General features: G+C 35.4%; 1 protein-coding gene across 3 annotated transcripts in view; it reads left to right on the top strand.

Annotated features, from left to right (window-relative positions):
* Window positions 1–21,833, top strand: part of CSMD3 (CUB and Sushi multiple domains 3) — a 1,204,765-nt gene that overhangs the window by 782,713 nt on the left and 400,219 nt on the right. For all 3 annotated transcript variants that reach the window (XM_044914284.1, XM_021688378.1, XM_021688377.1), the window contains 3 exons: window positions 3,359–3,541; window positions 8,472–8,798; window positions 12,142–12,336. In XM_044914284.1, the coding sequence (XP_044770219.1) occupies window positions 3,359–3,541; window positions 8,472–8,798; window positions 12,142–12,336 (705 nt within the window). The remainder of the gene's footprint in view (window positions 1–3,358; window positions 3,542–8,471; window positions 8,799–12,141; window positions 12,337–21,833) is intronic.

Here is a 21,833-nt window from a genome sequence, read left to right as displayed (position 1 = left end):
CCAAGCACCAAGCATACAAAAAAAATAATAAAAACCAAAACCTAGGTAAATGATAGTGACATTAAAAATAGCAAGTCTAGGGGCGTCTGGGTGGTGTAGTGGGTTGAGTGCTGTTTCAGCTCAGGCCCTGAATGTCAGGTTCTTGGTATGGAGCCCCTCTTGGGTCTCAGCAGGGAGTCTGCCTCAGATTCTCTCTCCCTCTCCCTCTGCCCCTCCCTCTTGTGCTCTCTCTCCCACTCTCTCTCTTTCTCTCAAATAAATAAATAAATAAGGAAATCTTTAAAAAACAAAACAAAAAAACAAGTCTAAAAAGGAATGCCACTACTTATGGTAAGGGAGAAGGACATTGCATGAGACAGATTAATTATAAGAAAATTAAAATTTCTTTGGTATCATATTTGTCATCAGAAATACTGGATGGATAAAAGATCAGGGAAAAACATCTTCAAAATGCTGATAAAAAATAATTTTGAATTAAAATTCTATAACTTATCAACTATCATTCAATAGTGAGGGCAAAATAAAGACATTTTCAGATGAAGCAGAATCCACTCTTTCAGTAACAGAAACAATTTCAATTTCAAGGCATGAGAGTAATATAATTTTGTGAGCCTGGTAACAATGTCATCCCACCATAATCTAGCACTTAAGCCCATCTACTCCTGCTCAATATTTTCCCCCAGAGCATGTATCACTTTCCAAAATAAGATGTTATTTATTTCTTGCTTATTATTCATAAATCTCCAATGGAATATATGGTACAGGAGAGCAGGAATTATTGTAGTTTATTCATTGATTTATCCCACCTACCTAGAACTGAATTTAGTAAGTCATAGGTGCTCAAATAAGTATTTGTTGAATAAATTGAATGACTAAATGATTATTTCATATATGTAAAGTGAACTTGATTCAACTACAAGGAAATGTGGTAAAATCCGTACTCTGGAAGTTTAACACAGTTCCTTTAGAAATTGTCAGAGAGGGTAGACAAAAAATAACTAAGGGCAAAAATGATTTCAATTTGACAAATACAAGTTGAATTGAATATATTTTACTGATTTATCCACTGTGAGACCTGAATACACTTACATTGAATACTGCTCTTGAGCTGAAATCTTAGGGTTTTTTTTTTTTATTAGTTTATTTTCAGCCCTTCTTGTTTCCTGAAAAAATAAAAATTGAATCCATAAATTTTCTTCAGAGTTCTGCTCTGATACAGAGAGCTTTCTTTGTTCACTTCTAAATAGTCTGGTACTCCATTTTGATTTCTTCTTTATTCATAAATAATTTAAAAATGATTTTAAATTTATGGGTTAGGTGCGCCTGGGTGGCTCAGTTGGTTAAGCGACTGCCTTCGGCTCAGGTCATGATCCTGGAGTCCCGGGATCGAGTCCCGCATCAGGCTCCCTGCTCGGCAGGGAGTCTGCTTCTCCCTCTCCCTCTCCCACTCCCCGTTTGTGTTCCCTCTCTCGCTGTGTCTTCCTCTGTCAAATAAATAAATAAAATCTTAGTAATGCAAAAGAGAGTTGAAGATGGAATCCAAAAAAGATAAAAAGGAGGGATTTTTAAACGAAATTAAAACAATAGAATTGATCAGCAAAAGTTGGTTCTTAAAGTAGACTAATAAATTTGACAACTGTTTGTAAGTATAAGCAAAGAAAACTGAAAGACTAATCACAAGTAAATAGCATTAAGAGTGAGATTTGTGACATTATTTATAAAGAGATACTTAAAAATCCTATAGCACAATCCTATTACAACTAACCCACTTAACTGGCAAATCTTGGAAAATGTCCCTTCTCTAACATATATAAGTTGCCAGTATTGCCCCTTTCTCCTCCACCCCCCTAAAAATGCCTTCAATAGAAAAATAATTTTAGAAGAGATTAAAATGGTAGTCAGATATTCCTCAAAATTATACCAGACTCAGCCAGCATTCTTTTGGCAAGTTCTAACACTCAAGGATCTAGGTTTCCTATTATACAAACTCGCCTGAAGACTAGTGAAAGTTGCAAAATTACAAATTTCTTTCTCTGATATTAAGTCTGGATAGGAACCACATGAGGAAAAAAAATGTGTAGACTAAAGTCACTATGGCATAGATAAAAATAAAATATCAAATCCAGTCTATTAAAGGAATCATTATAACCAGCTGTGGTTTCTGCTGAAAATACAAGAGTGTTCAAAAATAAATCCAAAATTATTGTTTGGTTAGAAAAAGAGCAAGTTATAGAATAACAATGACAGTATACTACAATATAAATATAAGACATATGTAAAACAATACTACATAGTTGAAGAGAGGAGTTTTATATTTACATAAATACAGATGTTTATAATATTTTGTATTATATATGCCTATGTATAATTATAAAAGCATGGGAAAAGAACTGGAAAGACTACACCAAATTGGTGCTGGTAGATTACAGAAAAACCAGGAATGTGTGGTTGTTGGAATATCAGGATAGAGTCCGTAACCTTATCTCAAAGTTTATCTTTTAATTTTAATTTTAATTTTTTTGCTGTAGTTTGAGGACAACTGTATTAATGTGATTTCATGTGACTTAAAAACCAAAATAACTACCACAATAACTTGCTACTGACATTCTTAGCTTCACAATGAAGATCCTAGACATTTGGAGTTTCTTTGAATGTCAGCTGAAAGAGTGCTTTCATGTGCTCCTAAGAGAATTTTTTCAACCTTTTTCAATTTAATTCATATAAAAACATTTTTGGAGGAACACATCTGGGTAATTTGGAATGCAAAATTGATTCCTGCCCTAAAGAGTTTTTTTGGCAGGTGTAGGTGGGGAAATAATTCAACCAGCAAGTGTCAGGGAGAGTGGCAGATCCTACGGGAAAGGTATTCACTGACTGCTGTAGGAAAACTGAGGTGGACAACAGTAGCTCACAACCTGGTCATGACCTAAGGATTTACTGTATCATGTACAGATAACAAAAATAAGAAATGTTTTGGGGGTTTGGGGAAAATACATAGATGTGTGTGTGTGTGTGCGCGCATGCGTGTGTGTGTGTGTGTGTGTGTGTACTGCAGACAAAAGATTGAAATTTTGTCATAATTGTTCTGTTAGGGCACAACCACTAGCATGTGCTCCGATGACCCCAGCTTCCCCATCTACTAAATGAGAGAACTGCATTAGTTGTTTTCTAAAGATCATGTCATCAAATTATAGTCATAAGAGTAGCAAAAGAAAAAAAATTAAGATTGGAAAACATACTCTTCTTTTTTGTTCTGAAATATCTCAGATATAGAGAGTGTACCTCTACTAAACAGGTCATATGGATATCCTGTGCCTCAAACCCTTGGAAGGTGACTTGTATCTTCTATTTTTTGCAGAAATTGAGAAAGAAAGTTGTGGTGATCCTGGTACACCCTTATATGGAATTAGAGAAGGCGATGGATTTTCTAATCGTGATGTTTTAAGGTTCGAATGCCAGTTTGGGTTTGAATTAATTGGAGAGAAATCCATTGTTTGTCAAGAGAATAACCAATGGTCTGCAAACATACCCATCTGTATCTGTGAGTACCAAATGCTTTGCTTTCAGATAGCATATGTCACCCTGTCCTTGCATAATTGCTTTTGTAATTAATTGCAAAGAGCTGGAACCGTGTAATTATTTTTGAACGAGTAGCACTTTGTGATACTATCTTTAACAAGTGTGCTTATGCCAAATTATAAATTTCATTAAAGATTTAAATAAAGTTAACATAGTTCACTTGGTAATTGCAGATGATATGTGTGATAAGATATGTGTTCTTATAACGTTTTGTTGGTGGCATTTTATACTTTATAGATAGCATACTTCTTATGGAAATTATACATCTGAGCTAATTCTAGTAGACTCATTTATTTATTTTAACAAGATAGTATATGCTTATTTTCAATCAAAAGCTCTTAAAATATTTAAAGCTTATATTCTATATATAATGCATTAACTTATTTTTTGCTTGTAGATGCTCACACTAATGCATACTTGTGCCATTTATTTATATTGCACAGAAAAAAAATTCATTAATGTTTATGATATACAATATGCTTGGATTAAAAAATGTATTTCTTGGGCGCCTGGGTGGCTCAGTTGGTTAAGCGACTGCCTTCGGCTCAGGTCATGATCCTGGAGTCCCTGGATCGAGTCCCCGCATCGGGCTCTCTGCTCGGCGGGGAGCCTGCTTCTCCCTCTGACCCTCCCCCCTCTAATGTGCTCTCTCTCTCTCATTCTCTCTGTCTCAAATAAATAAATAAAAAAAAATCTTTAAAAAATAAAAAAAAATGTATTTCTTCAAATACATTAAAACACTGCAATTTAACTACAACAAAAATATAATTTGTATTATCTATTGATACACTTTTAGTTTCAGTTAAATACCAACACATGCAACTTACCAGATATAGGTGCAATATTGAAAATTTTGCATCTGGGCTTTGACTACTCACAAATGGTAACATATAAAGCCAATATTCATGAAAATAAAAATAATTTTATTGTTTTCAAATATAAGATTTTTCATCTGTATCCAACTTACAATGTTTTTCATTTGTGAAACCCTTCATTCCCTACAAAGGCACAAACTTTACTTCAATATTTAACTGGTTTAAAAAAAAAAGCATTTTTCAAGACCTACATTTCATCTGAGTTACAGTATATGCTGCAAAACATATATTTTCCTTTATTCAGAATGTTGCTTATTTAACATTTTAAAATTATTTAACATTTTTAAAAAGTAACAGAATTTTTAAAGAGACTAGAGGTCATTTTCTAATACGTATTTTTGCATAGTTAAAAAGAAGGAGAAAAGAACCAAATATCAAGTAAGTACTACTGTTTCTCAGTATAGTGTCTGGATACATATTGCCACGATACCTAATGTTATGTTTTAGTGAAGTGGGTATTTTTTGAATGTGGCAGAAATTTCCCTAATCAAAATATATATTGCTGGCTCTTCAGGGAACGTAGGAAAGGAAGAGTGCATAGAGCCCCTCAATAGAACCCTCTCCTAGGGCCAGTGCTCATCCCTAACCAAGATCACCTTGTGAAGTTCCTGCTCTGAGAAAAGAAAATGTATTAGGAGAGTTTGATTGGATTCTTTTAGCATTATCTAAAGTTAGTAATACTTCCAAAGACTTCACTCGAAGATCTTTAGTTCTAAGTATTCTTCCAAGGAGACAACGTTGTGTGATATTGGAGAATCTATGAATGTAATATATCGCATCAAAAATGAAACTATTTTAAAGTCATTTTAAGGGATGCTAAAATACATTTAATACAATATTTAAAATAATGCTGACTAAAACAAATTTAAACTCTTGAAAATCTAGAAGACACTTTTTTATTTTTTTACTACTTTAAAAGTAATTAAGCCCTGCAACTTGGTATATGATAAATAGGTAGCAATTAATAGCTTCCTATATACCAACAATAGCTAATTTGAAAATGTAATGGAAAGCTAATTTATTCAGAAAAATAAAATGATAAAATATGTAGAAATAATTCTTACATAAATCCAAATAACCTGTAGAAAATTACAAACTTATTCAGAAAATGAAATTTTATGAAAAAAACATAGAGATAGATGCCCTGTTCCTGAATTAGAACACATTATATTATTATATTATAATAAATATGTGAATTAGGGGCACCTAGGTGGCTCTGTCGGTTAAGCGTCTGTCTTTGGCTCAGGTCATGCATGATCCCAGGGTCCTGGGATCGAGTCCCATGTCGGGCTCTCTCCTCGGCGCGGAGTCTGCTACTCCCTCTTTCTCCCTCTGCGTGCACGCTCTCTCTCTCTCTCTCTCTCTCAAATAAGTAAATAAAATCTTTAAAAACTAACTAAATAAATAAATATGTGAATTATATAGAAATTGCTTTGAAATTTCAATAAAAGTCCTAACATAATTTCTCCAGGAACACACATTCTTTGGGAATGTGTTGACATGCAGCTAGGTTAAAAACAAACAAACAAAAAAAACAGGCAACAATAGAATCAATGTGAGAATTTTTTAAAAGTGCTTATGTGGATATCAAAGCATAATATTAAATTGCTACCATAAAATTAGTGTGGTATTCACAGAAATACAACACTGGGTCAAAGGAAGTTACGTTAAAAATTGCATCTAATATAACAAAGGGTTTAGAGTACTATACCGGCATTGACCTATTTATTTGAGATGGGAGATTAGCATGATAGATCTTGGTCATCCCTTGCCCGGAAGTAGGGATCATTTAGATCAGAGATTAGCAAAATAAGGTCTTTGGGACAAATTTAGCCTGAAGCCTAGTTTAGCAAATAAAGTTTTATTGGAATGTAACTGTACTTTTATTTACCTATTGCACATGGCTGATGTCCTGCTGCTGTGGCAGAGTTAAGTAGTTGCAAAAGAGACCATGTTACCGTCTGTCCCTTTACAGAAGTTTGCTGAACCTGCCTTTAGGTAAAGGACAGTAGAATCAAATGATTGCAGGATGCAGGCAGGTCAAAGTGTGAAGGGAATAGGACTAGGTATGTGTGGGCGCCTGGGTGGCTCAGTCCTTAAGCGTCTGCCTTCGGCTCAGGTCATGATCCCAGGGTCCCGGGATCAAGTCCCACATTGGGCTCCCTGCTCCGCGGGAAGCCTGCTTCTCCCTCTCCTACTCCCCCTGCTTGTGTTTCCGCTCTCACTATGTCTCTCTCTGTCAAATAAGTAAATAAAATCTTAAAAAAAAAAAAAAGGGACTAGGTATGTGTGCACCCATGATAGAAGTGGTAGGTAGGGAGCTGGAGCGCATTAGCTTTTTCAAAGAAGCTAGAACTCTGGATTTTTCCCCCTCAGATGTAAAATAGGATGATTTTGAAATGTGATTTCAAATTTTTGTACAGGCATAAGAAAAAATTGCACCAGACACATTTGCAGTCTGGATCCAGCCCAATGGCTATCAGTTTCTAAGACCTGGTGTTAACTCCTAACATCATTCCATGTAGAAGAAGCAAACTTAGGTTAGACATTGTGTTTAAAATGATAAAAAAAAATACATATATGGTAATAAACAATTGATTATATATATAATTCCTATCATTCTTTTACATATGTTACATATTTTACACACATATATATAGATATGGTTGTATTTTTGTCTTTATATTTCTGTAGATAGAGAAATAGATATTGGTCTTATTTCTGAATGTTAATAAAAGATCTAAACTTAAAAGCAATATAAAAAAATCAAAAGAAATGATTATTTTTAATAATCAAATTATACTAAAATTATTAACAAAATAATGTATGAATATTATATTAATCATAATATTGAATAGCATTCATAATCTTAAATGATCAGAGTTCATGAGCCTATAATTGAAAAAGAAAGAAAATGGAGAAATCTTCCACTTTGCTAGTAGGCAAATAAGGGCAAATTAATAATATGTCATTTCTCTTATCATATAAGAAAGGTCAAATAATCATAATAGTTTATGCTGGTAGAGGTATTGTACGCTCTAATATATAAATTATATTTCAGTATAAGTTAATACAACTTTTCCAGGCAGAAATTTAGCAAACTATTTTTCAGGCTTAAAGTTCATACTCTTTGTAAATAAAATTTGGTGAAAAATTAAATGAATTTGATTTTGTCAAAATTATGTAACGAAAGCCACTGGAAGAAAATACATCATTATTTTAACTATGATTTCTTCTCTGTAAAAAGACCATTTACTTTTGTTTCTTTACCCTTTTTCTGCTTCCTAAATGTCCTGTGTGATCCTTTAGCTCAGATGTTTTTAAAAGCTAGAGGAAAACTGAGGGGAGGTGTCAAGCAGGGGCAGGGAGAGACTTCATTTTAGTAAGGTGTAAAAGTTTGTCTTTCCAGGATTAGCAACTAGTAGTGATAGCTATAAAAGCTAATTTGTCTTCTTATCTGTGTTTTAAACTATGAGAGCATCTCATGGCCATAGTAGGAATGAAACTTGCCTAGTCACCAACCTCCCTCCAAGTTTTGTCTGGGCTACAACATCCCAGCCCTGTTAATATCCGCATAATATTTTTTGTCTTCAATCATTTCCCAAGCATTATTGCTTTATATGGAAATCTCTAAATATTTTACCAATCTTCTTTCTTAAGCACAGAAACAAAAACTTTGTATAGAACTCTAACACAAATATGATAAATGTCAAAATAAATTGCCTTTATTACTCCTATGCATGACATTTTTGTGCTTATTAAAGCATATGGTCATCCAAAGTAACAGTTGCCTTTTCTAATATGTGAAAATGGTAACATTTTTTTTTCTGTTTTATAAGTTACATTGTTTAATTTTTTTTCAAACTGCTAATTGATTATCATAGTTGTGGCAAAATAAGGTATAATAAGGATAAAGTATAATAAGTAAATAAGGATAAAGTATAATAAGGATGTGGCAAAATAAGGTATAATATTACTTTTGAACATTTATTGTATTTTAAAACCTTATTTCAACAGTTCCTTGTCTGTCTAACTTTACTGCACCAATGGGAACAGTGCTTTCTCCTGATTACCCAGAAGGGTATGGAAATAATTTAAACTGCATCTGGACAATAATCTCTGATCCAGGGAGCCGGATACATCTTTCTTTTAATGACTTTGATCTGGAATCTCAGTTTGACTTCCTTGCCGTTAAAGATGGTGACTCTCCAGACTCCCCAATTCTTGGAACCTTTACTGGGGCTGAGGTGCCTTCCCATCTTACTAGTAATAGTCATATTCTGCGATTGGAATTTCAAGCAGACCACTCAATGTCGGGACGTGGCTTTAACATCACTTATAACAGTAAGTTTATCTTTTTCATATAATGTATTTCTACAACGTAGAGCTAGAAGGAATCACGTAAACCAGCTCTCTTCCTCCACAGAAAAGGAAACTTGAACAAATCATATATATGTAAAATTGTGCCAGGGATAATCATTTAGTTCTTGATTTCCAACCATATTTTACTCCCTATTGTGTCATTTCTCTGTTTGTGAGAAGCCTGATATTAAGAAAATATGTTTCAAATATTATGATAGCAGCCAATATATTAGTTCATTCTATTAAATCTTATAAGCATAAGATCAAACCTATTGTATATCATATACTTTGCTCCATTATTGGTATGCAAACATATAAAGGAGATACATCTTTCTTTCAAAATATTCATAAACCGGGGCACCTGGCTAGCTCTGTCAGTGGAGCATGCGACTCTTGATCTTGGGGCTGCAGTTTTGAGCCCCATGTTGGGTGTAGAGTTTACTTAAAAATAAAATCTTAAAAAAAAATAAAAAACAAAATATTCATAAGCACATAGGGGATCTTAAACAAATAATGAAAGCACAGAGTTATAATTCCAAAGACAAAATTCACAAGGCTGCAGAAACATTACAGAGCAGGCAATCATTAACTTAGGGGCAGCAGATGGCTGAGCTGACTTGGCAAAGCCACCATGGGGGAAAAGCACCTTAGAGATTAAGAGCGTCATCTCTATAGTGAAACTATGCAACTTCAGATCTTGGCTCTGCTCCATTTTTAGGTTTAATAAATGAGCCTCAGTGTTCTGATCAGTAAAACCATATTTGGGGGGCACCTGGGTGGCTCAGTCGGTTAAGCAGCTGCCTTTGGCTTGGGTCGTGATTCCAGGGTCCTGGGATCGAGCCCCATGTCGGGCTCCCTGCTCAGCGGGGAGTCTGCTAATCCCTCTGCCTCTGCCTCTCCCCCTGCTTGTGCTCTCTCTCTGTCAAAAAAAGAAATAAAATCTTTAAAAAAACAAAAAACCATATTTGGGTTTCTGTAAGGAATCAATTAGATGATGCGTGTAAATAATTTAGCATAGAGTATATGATACCTAGTAAACGCTCAATAAGCATTAACTGTCATTGCTTAGTTGCCTTCTGAACTATTGCCTTAGCATCTTATTTAATTGTATTTATTATGTTGCTTAATTTTGAGATTTCTTTAAGATTATTTAACTATTGTCTGTCACTCATATTTTTTGTATTTTTCTGAAAGAAAAGGTATAAAGATAGCAAAAAGAGGAATCATATGAAAGAGAAAATATCTTAGTACGTTAATACACTTATATACTAATGCTTCTGTTTGCAAACATTTCCTAAAGCCATAGAATACTGGTGACTTTTCTTGTTTTTTTTTTCCTTGAAGCTACCACACTCTGTCAGATACTGACCAACTTGATGAGTTAATATTTGTGTCATATAACAATATGATTATAGTTTCTTGCTCTTTAAAAAAAAAAGAAAGTCATCTCTAACCTCCACCCCCGCCCATTCAGTGCTGAGTTTTGACAATAAGTGACAAAAAGCAGTTATTGCCTTTTCAAAGTGTCACTGGTGGTGAAGTTGTCAACATGTAATTGCACATCATTAAAGTTAAATTAGCTTGACGTGTCATACAGACTGCTGTATAAAATAGTTGCTTTATCTGAAAGTCCTTTGAAAAATATTTCATATATATGTATAAAGATAGATATATATATGCACTTACCCATCTATAATTTTTATTTTATCTTAAACGTGTATTATTTTTAACTTTAATGTTTATGGTACCTTCAGGGTATTATGGAAATATGTCTCCTTGTCTCTTGTTCTGTTTCTCAGTAAATAATTTAATCCATCATATGCAAATTCTTATATTTAATTTTTCGGCTAAAGTTACATTTTTCTGAAATAAATACCTGTCAGGCATTATATATAGGAACCACAAGGCTTAATCAGTTGAGGTTTTTGGGTGTTCTTTAGCACAACAAAAAACAATAATTAGAAAAAAATATATACCTACAAAATATATTTTATATATTTTAGAAGTTACCTTAGTATTCCTCTGTACTGCCAAACTTAAAAATGAGGAGGATGAATAATAAAAGTTTTATAATTTATGAACAATATCAAAGGGATGATTAGTGAGAGAATTTAAAATAACTTCATGTACTTATGTAGCATGAATATAATAATAATTGTAAATACCTCATAAACTATGTTTTACACATTCAGACTTTGCTATTTTAAATGTTCTTCCATTTATATTGTGCTAATTTAAATATTTATGGTACATACTTGGCCATCCAGATGAATAAAGAGAGAAATTTGGAGGGCTCATGTAATCTATAATTTTAAGAGATTAAAATATGCACGTTGTCCCTACAGTTCTGCTACTTGCTAAGGCTAGGCTAAATATAATCCTGGGAGACACAAAATAAAATAAGAAAGTGGCCCTGAACTCAAGAACTCACATTCTTTTGAGACCTGAGACAAAAAACCCAACATAAAATGTTGTTGAGAAAAAATTTAGTCAGAGCAAGGGATACATTTCAATCCTATCTCTGTGACCTGAGGCCAGCTACTTATCTTTTTCTGAATCTCATGTTACTCTTTAGAGCTCTAAATGTTAAATGAGATTATAACATTTCCAAAGCTCCTATCACTGCCTGAAACATGGTAATTGCAATAGTTAGCTCCCTTCCCTTTTCCTAGATGGCAGAAAATAGATGACAAATGGAAAATTATAAAGAAATTTTAAGACTTTAATACCAGTTTGGAACCTTTCACTATAACCTCACAAGACTGTCTCTCCATTCCAAAGAGTGAATCACAAGAAAAGTTTGCAATGAGATGTCAACCTGCTCTGTATTCAGAATAATTGGAATTCTGGCTGGTATATACTGGTAATTTTTACATAGTCTACGCCTAATGATCTCCAGAAATAGGCAGAAACAATTCTATTTTGAAGTTTAATCTTAGATTAATCTTTAATTAGTTTAATCTTCAATTCTATTTTGAATTTATTTTTTATTATGTTCAGTTAGCCATCATATAGTACATGATTAGTTTTTGAGGTGGTGTTCAATGATTCATTAGTTGTGTATAACACCCAGTGCACTAAGTATAATTCATATTTTAAAACAATCACACCTATTTACATCACAGGCAAACAGGTAGGGTCAAAGGAGAGCCTCCAATTCTATATATATATATATATATATATATATTTTTTTTTTTTAATAAATAAAGGCTTTTCTAGAAATAAACATAACCTTTTTTAAAATCAGTTTTTCTCACCCCAAGTATATAAGAGTCCGTCTCATACTGCTTGTTTGTGTGCTTTTTGTTTGTTTGCTCTTCTCAAGCATTTGGACATAATGAGTGTCCTGATCCTGGAATACCAATCAATGCACGGCGGTTTGGGGACAACTTTCAATTAGGAAGTTCAATTTCAGTTATTTGTGAAGAAGGATTTATTAAAACCCAGGGAACAGAAACAATTACGTGTATCCTTATGGATGGAAAAGTAATGTGGAGTGGACCCATTCCAAGATGTGGAGGTAAGTGCCATGGCCAGTTAAAACTATAACCCCATCATCATTACACAATGGAAACCATCGCAGGGAGTGCATCGTTTACCAGGACTGTTGTAAACTTTATCTTAAAATACGACTTAATATTATACATTAAACATATATAGTTAAACAAATTACACTTAGTGTTTCATGTTAAAATAATTTTTTAGAAACCTTTTTAGAAGTCCCCTTTTAAAAAAGAGCTCTTATCAAAGGATATACATTAATAAATGGTAAATCTTGGTTGTAGGTACAAATTCTCTTTATAGAGTTGTAGTTTAGTATACTTTATAGTTTCTAGTCATCCTTTTTCATGGTATTTTAACTATTCACAGTATAAGCATTTAATTTTCAAAAACATGTTAACAACGGGGCACCTTGGTGGCTCAGTTGGTTGAGCTTGCGACTCTTGATTTCAGCTCAGGTCATCATCTCAGGGTTGTGAGATCAAGCCCTGTGCCAGGCTCCATACTTAGTGGAGAGTTTGCCTGAGATTCTCTCTCTCTCTCTCTGCCCCTCCCTCCAGCACTCGCTTGCCCTCTCTCTCTCAAATAAATAAATCTTTAAAAAAATGTGTTAACAATGATTAATTGAAATAAATAAATTTATGCTGGAGCAGCCATTATTTAAAATGTATAATTTTTGTGGGCATAGTTTGCTAAACACTTTTTTTTTTTTTTTCAATTTTGATTTGCTCAATAAGATGTAGTCAAGAAAGTTCAGGGCAATATATACATGTATGTAATTTGCGTATGTGTTTATGTGGTGGTGTGTGTGTATGCAATGTTTGAAAGTTTATATCTTTGACTATATACATTCATATAAAGTCACAAATTATGTTGGTAAAAAGAAAGGATGAGCCTACCTAAAAAATAAAATATACCAAGTATAGTGTTTCAATTTAGAATCTATAGGAATGTGTGTATGAGGTGTGGAGCTTTCATTTAGAATTGTCACAGTACAGGGCGCCTGGGTTGCTCAGTCGGTTGTTTTCTGCCTTTGGTTAGGGTCATGATCCCAGGGTCCTGGGAGCGATCCTGGAGTCTGGCTCCCTAATCAGCAGGGAGCCTGCTTCTCCCTCTCCTTTCTGCTTCTCTTCCCAATGGTGAGAGTTCTCTCTCTCTCTCTCCCCCTTTCTCTCTCGTGCTCACTCTAGTCCTCTCTCCCTCAAATAAATAGATAAATAAATAAAATCTTAAAAAAAAAGAATTGTCACAATAGGAATTAACATTCTGTATTCTGCTTTTCTCCTTCCACTCCAGTACCCAAGGCTACACAGTTATTTTATTTAAAAAGATATAGAAGAACTTTTACTAAGGAATAGATAGATTGACCAGAGCCATGAGACACCTTTTAACAGATCACCATGTAATGATTAGGTGATGATTTTTTTTTTTGCATTTTAATTAATTAATTAATTTATTTATTTATTTTGATGTAGTGTTCCATGATTCATTGTTTGCATATAACACCCAGTGCTCCATTCAGTAAGTGATGATTTTTAAATAGTTTCTTGTTTTTTTCGCTTTCCTAATTTTTCTTTTTACCTGTGTCCAAACTCATAATGGAAACTTTTTTCTGTTTTTTTTTTTTAAATTTCTAGCTGATAAATAGAGAATATTTAATAGATAATTCTCAGAAATATAACAGACTTCATTGACTAATACAGCATTACCTATAAATGCTGCCATTCATTGAGTTAAACATTTTCAGACCATGCAGTTATGTTTTCCTATTAGCCCCTTCAATTAGCTCCTCCCTCCTCTTCTAATCGCTTTCTCATTTGTAATATCAGGGGGCTGAACTGGATGACTTCATGGGTTTTTTTCCAAACCTCCAATGTTATGGGCTTAGTAGAAGCTACCCTGGCAATGGCTATGACTATGCTATTATGTTAAAAAAAAAACATGATGGAGTTTCACAATAAAGGGCTGAAATAAAAAAAAGAAAAATGGAAAGTAATGTTCATTTTTGCTTCCCATTATACTTTGCCCCTGAGCTCATTCATTTTTTTAACCATAGTTCCTGACCCAAATTTGGGGAATCGGTCAGGAAAGCCTACATTAGTATTTGAAGGAAAAGTAGGAGATGGGAGAAATTTCATTTCAGGCAGAAGGAATGTTACTGGTTCGATGTACTGGAGTGGAGGACAGAGGGCCAGAGGTTTGATGAATAACCAGCGGGGTGCAGAGGATGGCCTGCTTTGTAAATGATGCTAAATGGTTTAAAATTATCCTGTGGCCAGCAGAAAGACACTCCAGCCCAGAAGTGACATGATCCGAGCCTCTCTCTCTGCTGCCCTGGGAGCTGTATACAGTCCAGTGACCATCTCTGGGCATTTGAGTCTGGTTGGATCCTCCCCTGCTTAACTTGGTGTTGGTTTAGAAGGAGCTTGTTTCCTAGCTGAATGGGGAGGTAAAAATAATAAGCTGGACATCAACAAATCATTTTATGAATCACTGCTTAATTTGAGAGCAATTTTAGCGAGATTTTTTTCACTGTGAAAAGGAATGGTTTTTAACTTTCAAAAAAGGGTGAAACAAATCTTCCAAATTCTAATTTGGTACAGGCCAATAGGCTCTCGAGGCATCCTAAAGAGAGCTTTGTGAAGTTTCCAAAGGAAAAGAATATGTTTTTCTGCGTGTATGAGTGAAGTTACATACACTTGGCTCACCTACCAATTTCTGGATCTAACCCCAACATGGGAACATGACTAAGAATAAGGTTGGAGACAGGGAAGGCAGAATCGGAGTGGGCTGGAAGCGATCTTACTGTGGTGCTTGCCAGGTCACCTGCCATATCCCAGGCCATGTCAGAAGGCAGTTTCCACCCAATAAAGCAGACTGCTGTCAACTCCTGTATAACTCACTCTGGCCAGTTTAGTTTCTGAGACTGTAATTAAGGTTTGTAAAGATTTCCTTTAGTTTTAGTTTTGCCTCAATTCTACTTAGATGTAAACAACAAAAGCCTGAGACTAGCTGAGGAAAACTTCTTCTTTCCTAATGCGTTTTTTTGGGGTTGTTGTTGATCTGTTTTTAATCACCCTTCTCCCTCCACCATCCCCAAGCTGCCATGCAGCCCTTCCCATTGACACAAAGAACCATGTCTGAGAGCCCTCTCTGCTTGTCTTCTTTGTCCTTTAGACTTTCCATATTTTGACAGAAAAGTTTTGCTTATTATTTCTTGCAATTTATCTTTTAGGGCACTATTACGGCCTTCAATACAGACTTGATGTTTTAGCTAAATTTTTTTTTATCATCATATTAAATATTTTATATGGATGAAATACGTACATGTGTATGTTCTGATTAATACAGATAGCTATTTATATTTTAGCTTGTTAACACAAAATGTTCCACAATTAAATGCATTGTTAAAAGTTGCTCGGATGTATGGATTGCCATGTTAGAAAGTGGGTAGTTGCTTGTTTCAGTCAGGATTTATAGAGCAAGGGAAGTCGGTACAAAATGTTTCGATAACAAGACACAAAGCTTCAACCTCTTTAAAGATTGCCCTCTCCCTCCACACCCCACCCCCGTCGACTGCAATTGTCTAGAAGTTTAGGCATATTGGCAAATTAGTAATCCACCCGTGTCAACCAGTCTTCAACCCTAAAACTGTGGAACATCTTTGAAAAAAGTGAAAGGAAATGTTTTATCAGTCTTGGTCCTTGAATAAGGATTGGTGAGAGGAAAGAGAGAAATGAGATCATAATTTGTTGCAGTTCTATGATCCCACAGCTGAACTTGGATTCATTTCAGGTAGCTTAAATGCAATTGTTGGACATAAATGGGTTATACATTTTATTCACTGACCCGAAGTTCACCACTGATGTATTAACTAAGGATAGATTTAGGCTATCTTTGTGAAAATTTGAACCTCTTTCTCTAGAATGGGTTGATCAAATTTCCTCATGAGGAAGAAAAATTAGAGGCATTCTAAAGCCTTGCAGTCTTTCAGTTTTGCTAATGGAAAACAAAATACATTAATTACTGTAATCAGCATTGAAATCATTCACTTTGAATTCTACAAATTGTTCGCCTAACTCAGTTTAGTGACGATCAATGACTTCTTCACTTACACTTAGACTGTCACCTGAATATAACTGGCTGTATCTAGGGCCAGTCTCTGCATGGTGTCTCCTTCAAAGATATATCTTACCGCAGTGAATAGTGTAGATGGTTATCATAGGTCTACTTTAATGGTCTGACATAGGGATTTCCATGATGTGCCATGAAAGCTTCCTAAAAATCCTCTTCCTCTGTCTCCACCAGTTTCCCTCTCATAACAGCTGCATAAACACTTTCCCCCTTTTGCCCTGTGGTCCCCTCAAGACCCCTCTGGCCTCACATTCATTTATTTTTCCACACAGCCCAAACCCCTGTTGGGCAACTGTGAGCCTCCTCACTAAATTCAACCCTCAGGAAGTGCAGTTTTCTTTTTGGAGTATTTTCCCTTGGATTTTCTTCTTTCCATATACCTTCTTTCTTTCTCCTAATACAATCAGAATTTCTCTCAGGGGCCCCTGAGGGCATTGTGAGCCTTGCCCTGTTTCCTTCAAAGTCCTTTCTACCAGCCTAGGTGCTTGGAAATTTGGAAAAGGGGGAAAAGGAGCACAACATTACTGTGTTTAGATTTATTTCTCTCTTCACCTGGATGTATGAATGTATCTTCTGAAATATGGGTAAGATGTTGCTTTCCCTTCATTCTTTTTCTCAAGGGAGTAGTGTGCAACTAGATTTCCTTCACTGTACCAAGCAATGCAAACTGGAGCCATCCCTAACTCTCAAATCCTAGAATCTTTTTCTTGGTAAAATCCCAGAGCATTTCTAGTTTCTGGAATGTTCCTTGTGAACATTCTGAATATTCTGCTATACAGAAGACAAAATTCAAGGTATAATATTTGAATCAGAGAGGTTTCCTTATTGGGCTTTGGGAAACTCACTGGTCTCTGACCACCATATTCTGCCTGTCCAAATGCCAGCTCCAAAGTGCTGAGACATACCTGCCTTATTGTCTGTACCTCAAATGATCTGAGCATCATTAGATTCATGAGTCCCTTTGTAGTAGAGTTTATGCATGTGGTCATTTGGTCAATTGGCTATAAGTCCACTCTGATATGAACTTGTTACTTCTGATCTTCCCATCTGTTCGTACCTTTGCCTAGTGGATGTCTTGCTTTTAACCCTTTATAATGAATTTATCACATACCCAGAAAATGCTGTTCCAGCATTTGCACTCAGCTCAGATTCATCTAGATATTCATATTCTCCAGGGTGGTGAGCCTGACTGCCATTAGATGGAGGTTTTGATGGATCTATGTCCACAAATAATACCTAATGCCCATTGCTATAGATCAGGAGTCATAACCTCAAATGCTTACAGGAGCAAGGCAATTACAGAAGCAAATTAGTTGGGCTAAATAGAACAAGCTGCCCTCCTAAGGGGGAGATGTGATTTCTCACTTTTTATAGAGAGATGGTTACAAAATAAACACTTCTCTTTTTGACATCAATAATAATAATAATAAATAACACAAGAATGATATCATTGACAGCTGATGACAGTGTTCCCATTAGCCCTCACAGTTCCTTCATGCATACTAGAAAAGGGCATTTTCCAAGAGGAAAATGGCTTGAACTAGCGATTACAAAGGTCACTTTAATTTGAAATCCAATAGTAGCAATCAATCCCTTGGGGAGTGTGCCAGGCCAATAGAGCAAGTCAGAAAGTATATATCAACCTCTCCATTTTGAGAAAGCACTCCAATGTCTCAAGAAATTGGTTGGACTTACCTAAGAATCACTCTCCAGATAGCTATACCATGAAAAAATGTTTTGAGTTCCTCCTATTTGTGAATTTGTGTAACACTGTTCAAGTCCAATCCTCTAGCACCTAGAGTCTAGGCTGGAACACGCTATTCTGTGAATAGAGCACTCTCCCCCAAGTTGTCATTTCAATCTAGAATAGTGTCTATAATGTCGTTTTGGCTTCACATTGGTATTGTGCTCATGTCTGATTCTTTTTCACCTTTTGGTACTACATTTTTTTTTCCCTAATAATTTAGCTGCTCATATGGCTCAATTGTGTGGTATGATTTGATTCAGGTGGACTCAGGAACTATCCAAGTTATTCAGGAAGCATTAATAAATAACAGGATGTTTGCTTTGTTTTTCTTTAAGAGTTAAGATATGAACATTTTATGCAGTACAGTAAATAGAAAGCTTCCCAAATACCTTCCTAAGCCATCTCTTTCCCCATCCTCCCATTCGAGGGAATGGTTACATGTAAAAATCATCATCACCATCATCATCATATCTCTCTCTCATGCTTACACACACAGTCCTGTCATCACTAAGCTGTTCTCTACCTTCCTATTTTCCCTGTCTCAGCCCCATGCCCTTGCTGACATGTATCTAGCCCCTTTCCTCCACATTTAACCCTTAGACTAACACAAGACCTATTCATTCTACTGTGCTCTGCTCTCAGGAAAGATTAGTTCATCCCATTCTAATAGTTTCAGTTGAGATTTTATCTCCTTGAAAGGTTGGTAAATACAGTTCTCTACCTCATTATAAGAAATTATGCATTAGTTTAAAAAAATGAAAAAGGAGAAAGATCAAGTTTTTGACATATCTTTTCAAGCTATTCTCTGGGTTGCATTTCTACTTTAGGAATGCCTGCTTCTGTATTTGTCAGTAATAAACCAGCCAACGAATCCCAAAAGAACTTGAAAGAGATACCATGCCATGAGACTTAAAATAAAACAAGAAAGTTCTCTTTCTAGGTGTCAAGCAGTGAGTGCTAAGTCATCTAGAGTTTTCTGTTTTAGAAAGCAAGACAGTTGGACATAAATTAAGTCTCCTATCTTTGTTGCAGTCATAGAAGGAAACTGTTCCTGGGTATGAGGATTTATTATTCATTGGTGAATGTCACTTTTTTAAAGCTACTGAACTCAACTTATGTAGACTGAAAGATGAGAAGGATTTATTTACAGACCAAAAATGAGAGTTGAGTTAAAATGTATTCAATATTTTGTTATAAAACCTGAAGTACATACCATTTACTTTTTAAAATCAAATGTTTCTTAATACTTTAAAGTTATAATTATTTAACTGTTTGTGGAAAAAATGTTAGTCTGAAAATTATATACTTTATTAAATTTCATTTTATTAAATATACCACTCAAGCTCATTTTAGTCTCTCTTCCTGGTTTCTCATCTCGATGATCTCTGTATGTTCCAGAGCTAGGTCTTGAATGTTTTCCTCCTCTCTATTTCCACTCATTCTATGGGTAACTGTCATTGTCTCTAACTTTAAATAATATCTATGTGCTGATGTCTCTCAAATTTACATCACTAGCCTAGTTCTTTGCCCTGAAGTCCAGACTCATATATTCAACTTCCTACTCAACATCTCCACATTGATGTTTAATAGGCATCTCAAACTTAACCTGTCCAAAACTGATCTGCTCTCCCTCTGTCACTCCAAACCTGCTACTGTCACAGACTTTCACCATCATCATTAATAGCTCCATTCTTCCAGTAATTCAGACCAAATTTCTTGGAGTAATTTCTGATTCCTTTCTGTCTGTTATAACCATACACAATCCATCAGGGAAAAAAAATGTGTTAGTTCTACCTTTGAAATATGTTCAAAACTCATCTAGTTCTTACTTCCTCCACTGCTGACATCCTGGTCACAGCAACCATTATCTCTGGCCCAAATTACTGCAACAACTTCCTAACTGGTCTCACTGTTTCTGCCCTTGTCCCTATTCAATTCTGTAGAAATTATTTGTTGTCCCATTCACCTGTGTCCATTGATTAATTTCTTCATAGTCATTTCTCCACTGGGACTCAGAAGGGTTCTGATGCATGTGCACTATCAGCATGTCTCCTTATTTTTACCTGGGTTTTATCTCCCCTGCTCTCTATGCTGTAGCTAGCAATGCCCTCTTTGATCTAAAGCAATCCCTTCAACAAAAATGGAAATAGAATATTGGCCTTCTGGATTATATGGTCATGTTCTTGAATATAATTAGGGTATAATACATTCATTGAACTGCTTTATAGATAAAGAGGATTACATTTAATGAAATACATTGGAAGAGTCAGATGTATGCTATTGGCTCAAGGCTGTTGATTTAATTAAGACACCAAGTTAAGACTAACTGAGAGAAAAGTTCCCCTTCCTTGTGGAGACTCGTAATATTTAATAATATTATCATTGTAGCTTCCCTGGCTGACAAGAAAATCTTTAGGAGCAAAATGAATGACAAACAAGGTATAGAGGATAATTTTCTTGTAGCTTTGGTATTGGCAACTTAGACGCCCAGCTAAGGAGAAAGAAGTCTCAATACCCACTCTATAAAATAATAACAATAATAAATTGAAGTCCAGATACCCCCTTCATGGCTAATTAAGTATGCTCTAACTGATTCATCTCTCTCAATCATAACCTCAGGCACCCCACTTCCAATTTATATAAGCAGCAAAAAGAAAGGGAAATCAAGATCTATTGATCGATCTATTGATCTATCTATTGATCTATTCATCTATCTATCGATCTATCTATCATCTACCTACCTGTCTGTCAATCTATCTGAAACCCCTGAAGTCAAAGTTGTTCAGTTTTTTTATCTCCCTATAAGAAGGAGGATACTAGTCTTTTTCTCTTCAAGCCAAGTTGAGAGGGAGGGCTTTAGAATAATCCCTCATAAAGTATGGAGTTGCCTGGGAGAAAGAGAAATGAGAATCCCCAGGTAGATATCTGATTATACAGTGTGGTACTTGCTGGTCTGTCCTCTGTGCTGATTGAGCAAGAGGAAGAAAATTGACCAATTGAAAAGAAGGAAAACTGTCTAGTTTAAACAATTTGGCAAGTCAGTGATGTCAATTTCCTATGCATCAAATGAATAACAAAGAAGGTACCTGAGCTTCACCACCAAGTGAAGGAAACCCAACAACCTGAGACCATAGGGTATACTGCCAGGGATGGGAGCGAGGAGGTGACTGGAAGAGGTTGAGCTTCTCTGATAACAGAGAATTAAACAGTGAGAAGCCACCTTTCCCCACTCTTGGCCTTTCCAAAGGACTCATTTATTCTCATAGAGAACAAATATTTTCCATATCTGACAAATGGAAGGCATCAAGGAAGAGTCAGGGTAATGAGGGATATAGCAATAGCCAGGAAAGGACTGACAATACCATCTATCCCATCCCAGCCCTAACAGACCACAGGCAAAAGGACCTAAAAGGAAGAGGAAGGAGATAAGATGAGGGGGAGACTATTCTAAGTGCTGAAGTGAATGGAGGAATGAATCATCAGCAAGTGCTAGTCCTCCATCAGCACCCTCCTCCCCATTCTCTAAGCCTCTCAGGCCATTGCTCAAGGACGCACCTTCGGTAGATGTGTGGAGAAGATAAGATAATAATTTTGCTTTGGACTGGACCAAGTTTTTTAATACTGAAAGTGATGAG

Source organism: Neomonachus schauinslandi, chromosome 4, assembly GCF_002201575.2.
Source record: "Neomonachus schauinslandi chromosome 4, ASM220157v2, whole genome shotgun sequence".
In the NCBI taxonomy this organism is placed as follows: domain Eukaryota; kingdom Metazoa; phylum Chordata; class Mammalia; order Carnivora; family Phocidae; genus Neomonachus; species Neomonachus schauinslandi.
This window is presented reverse-complemented; position numbering and strand designations above follow the sequence as displayed.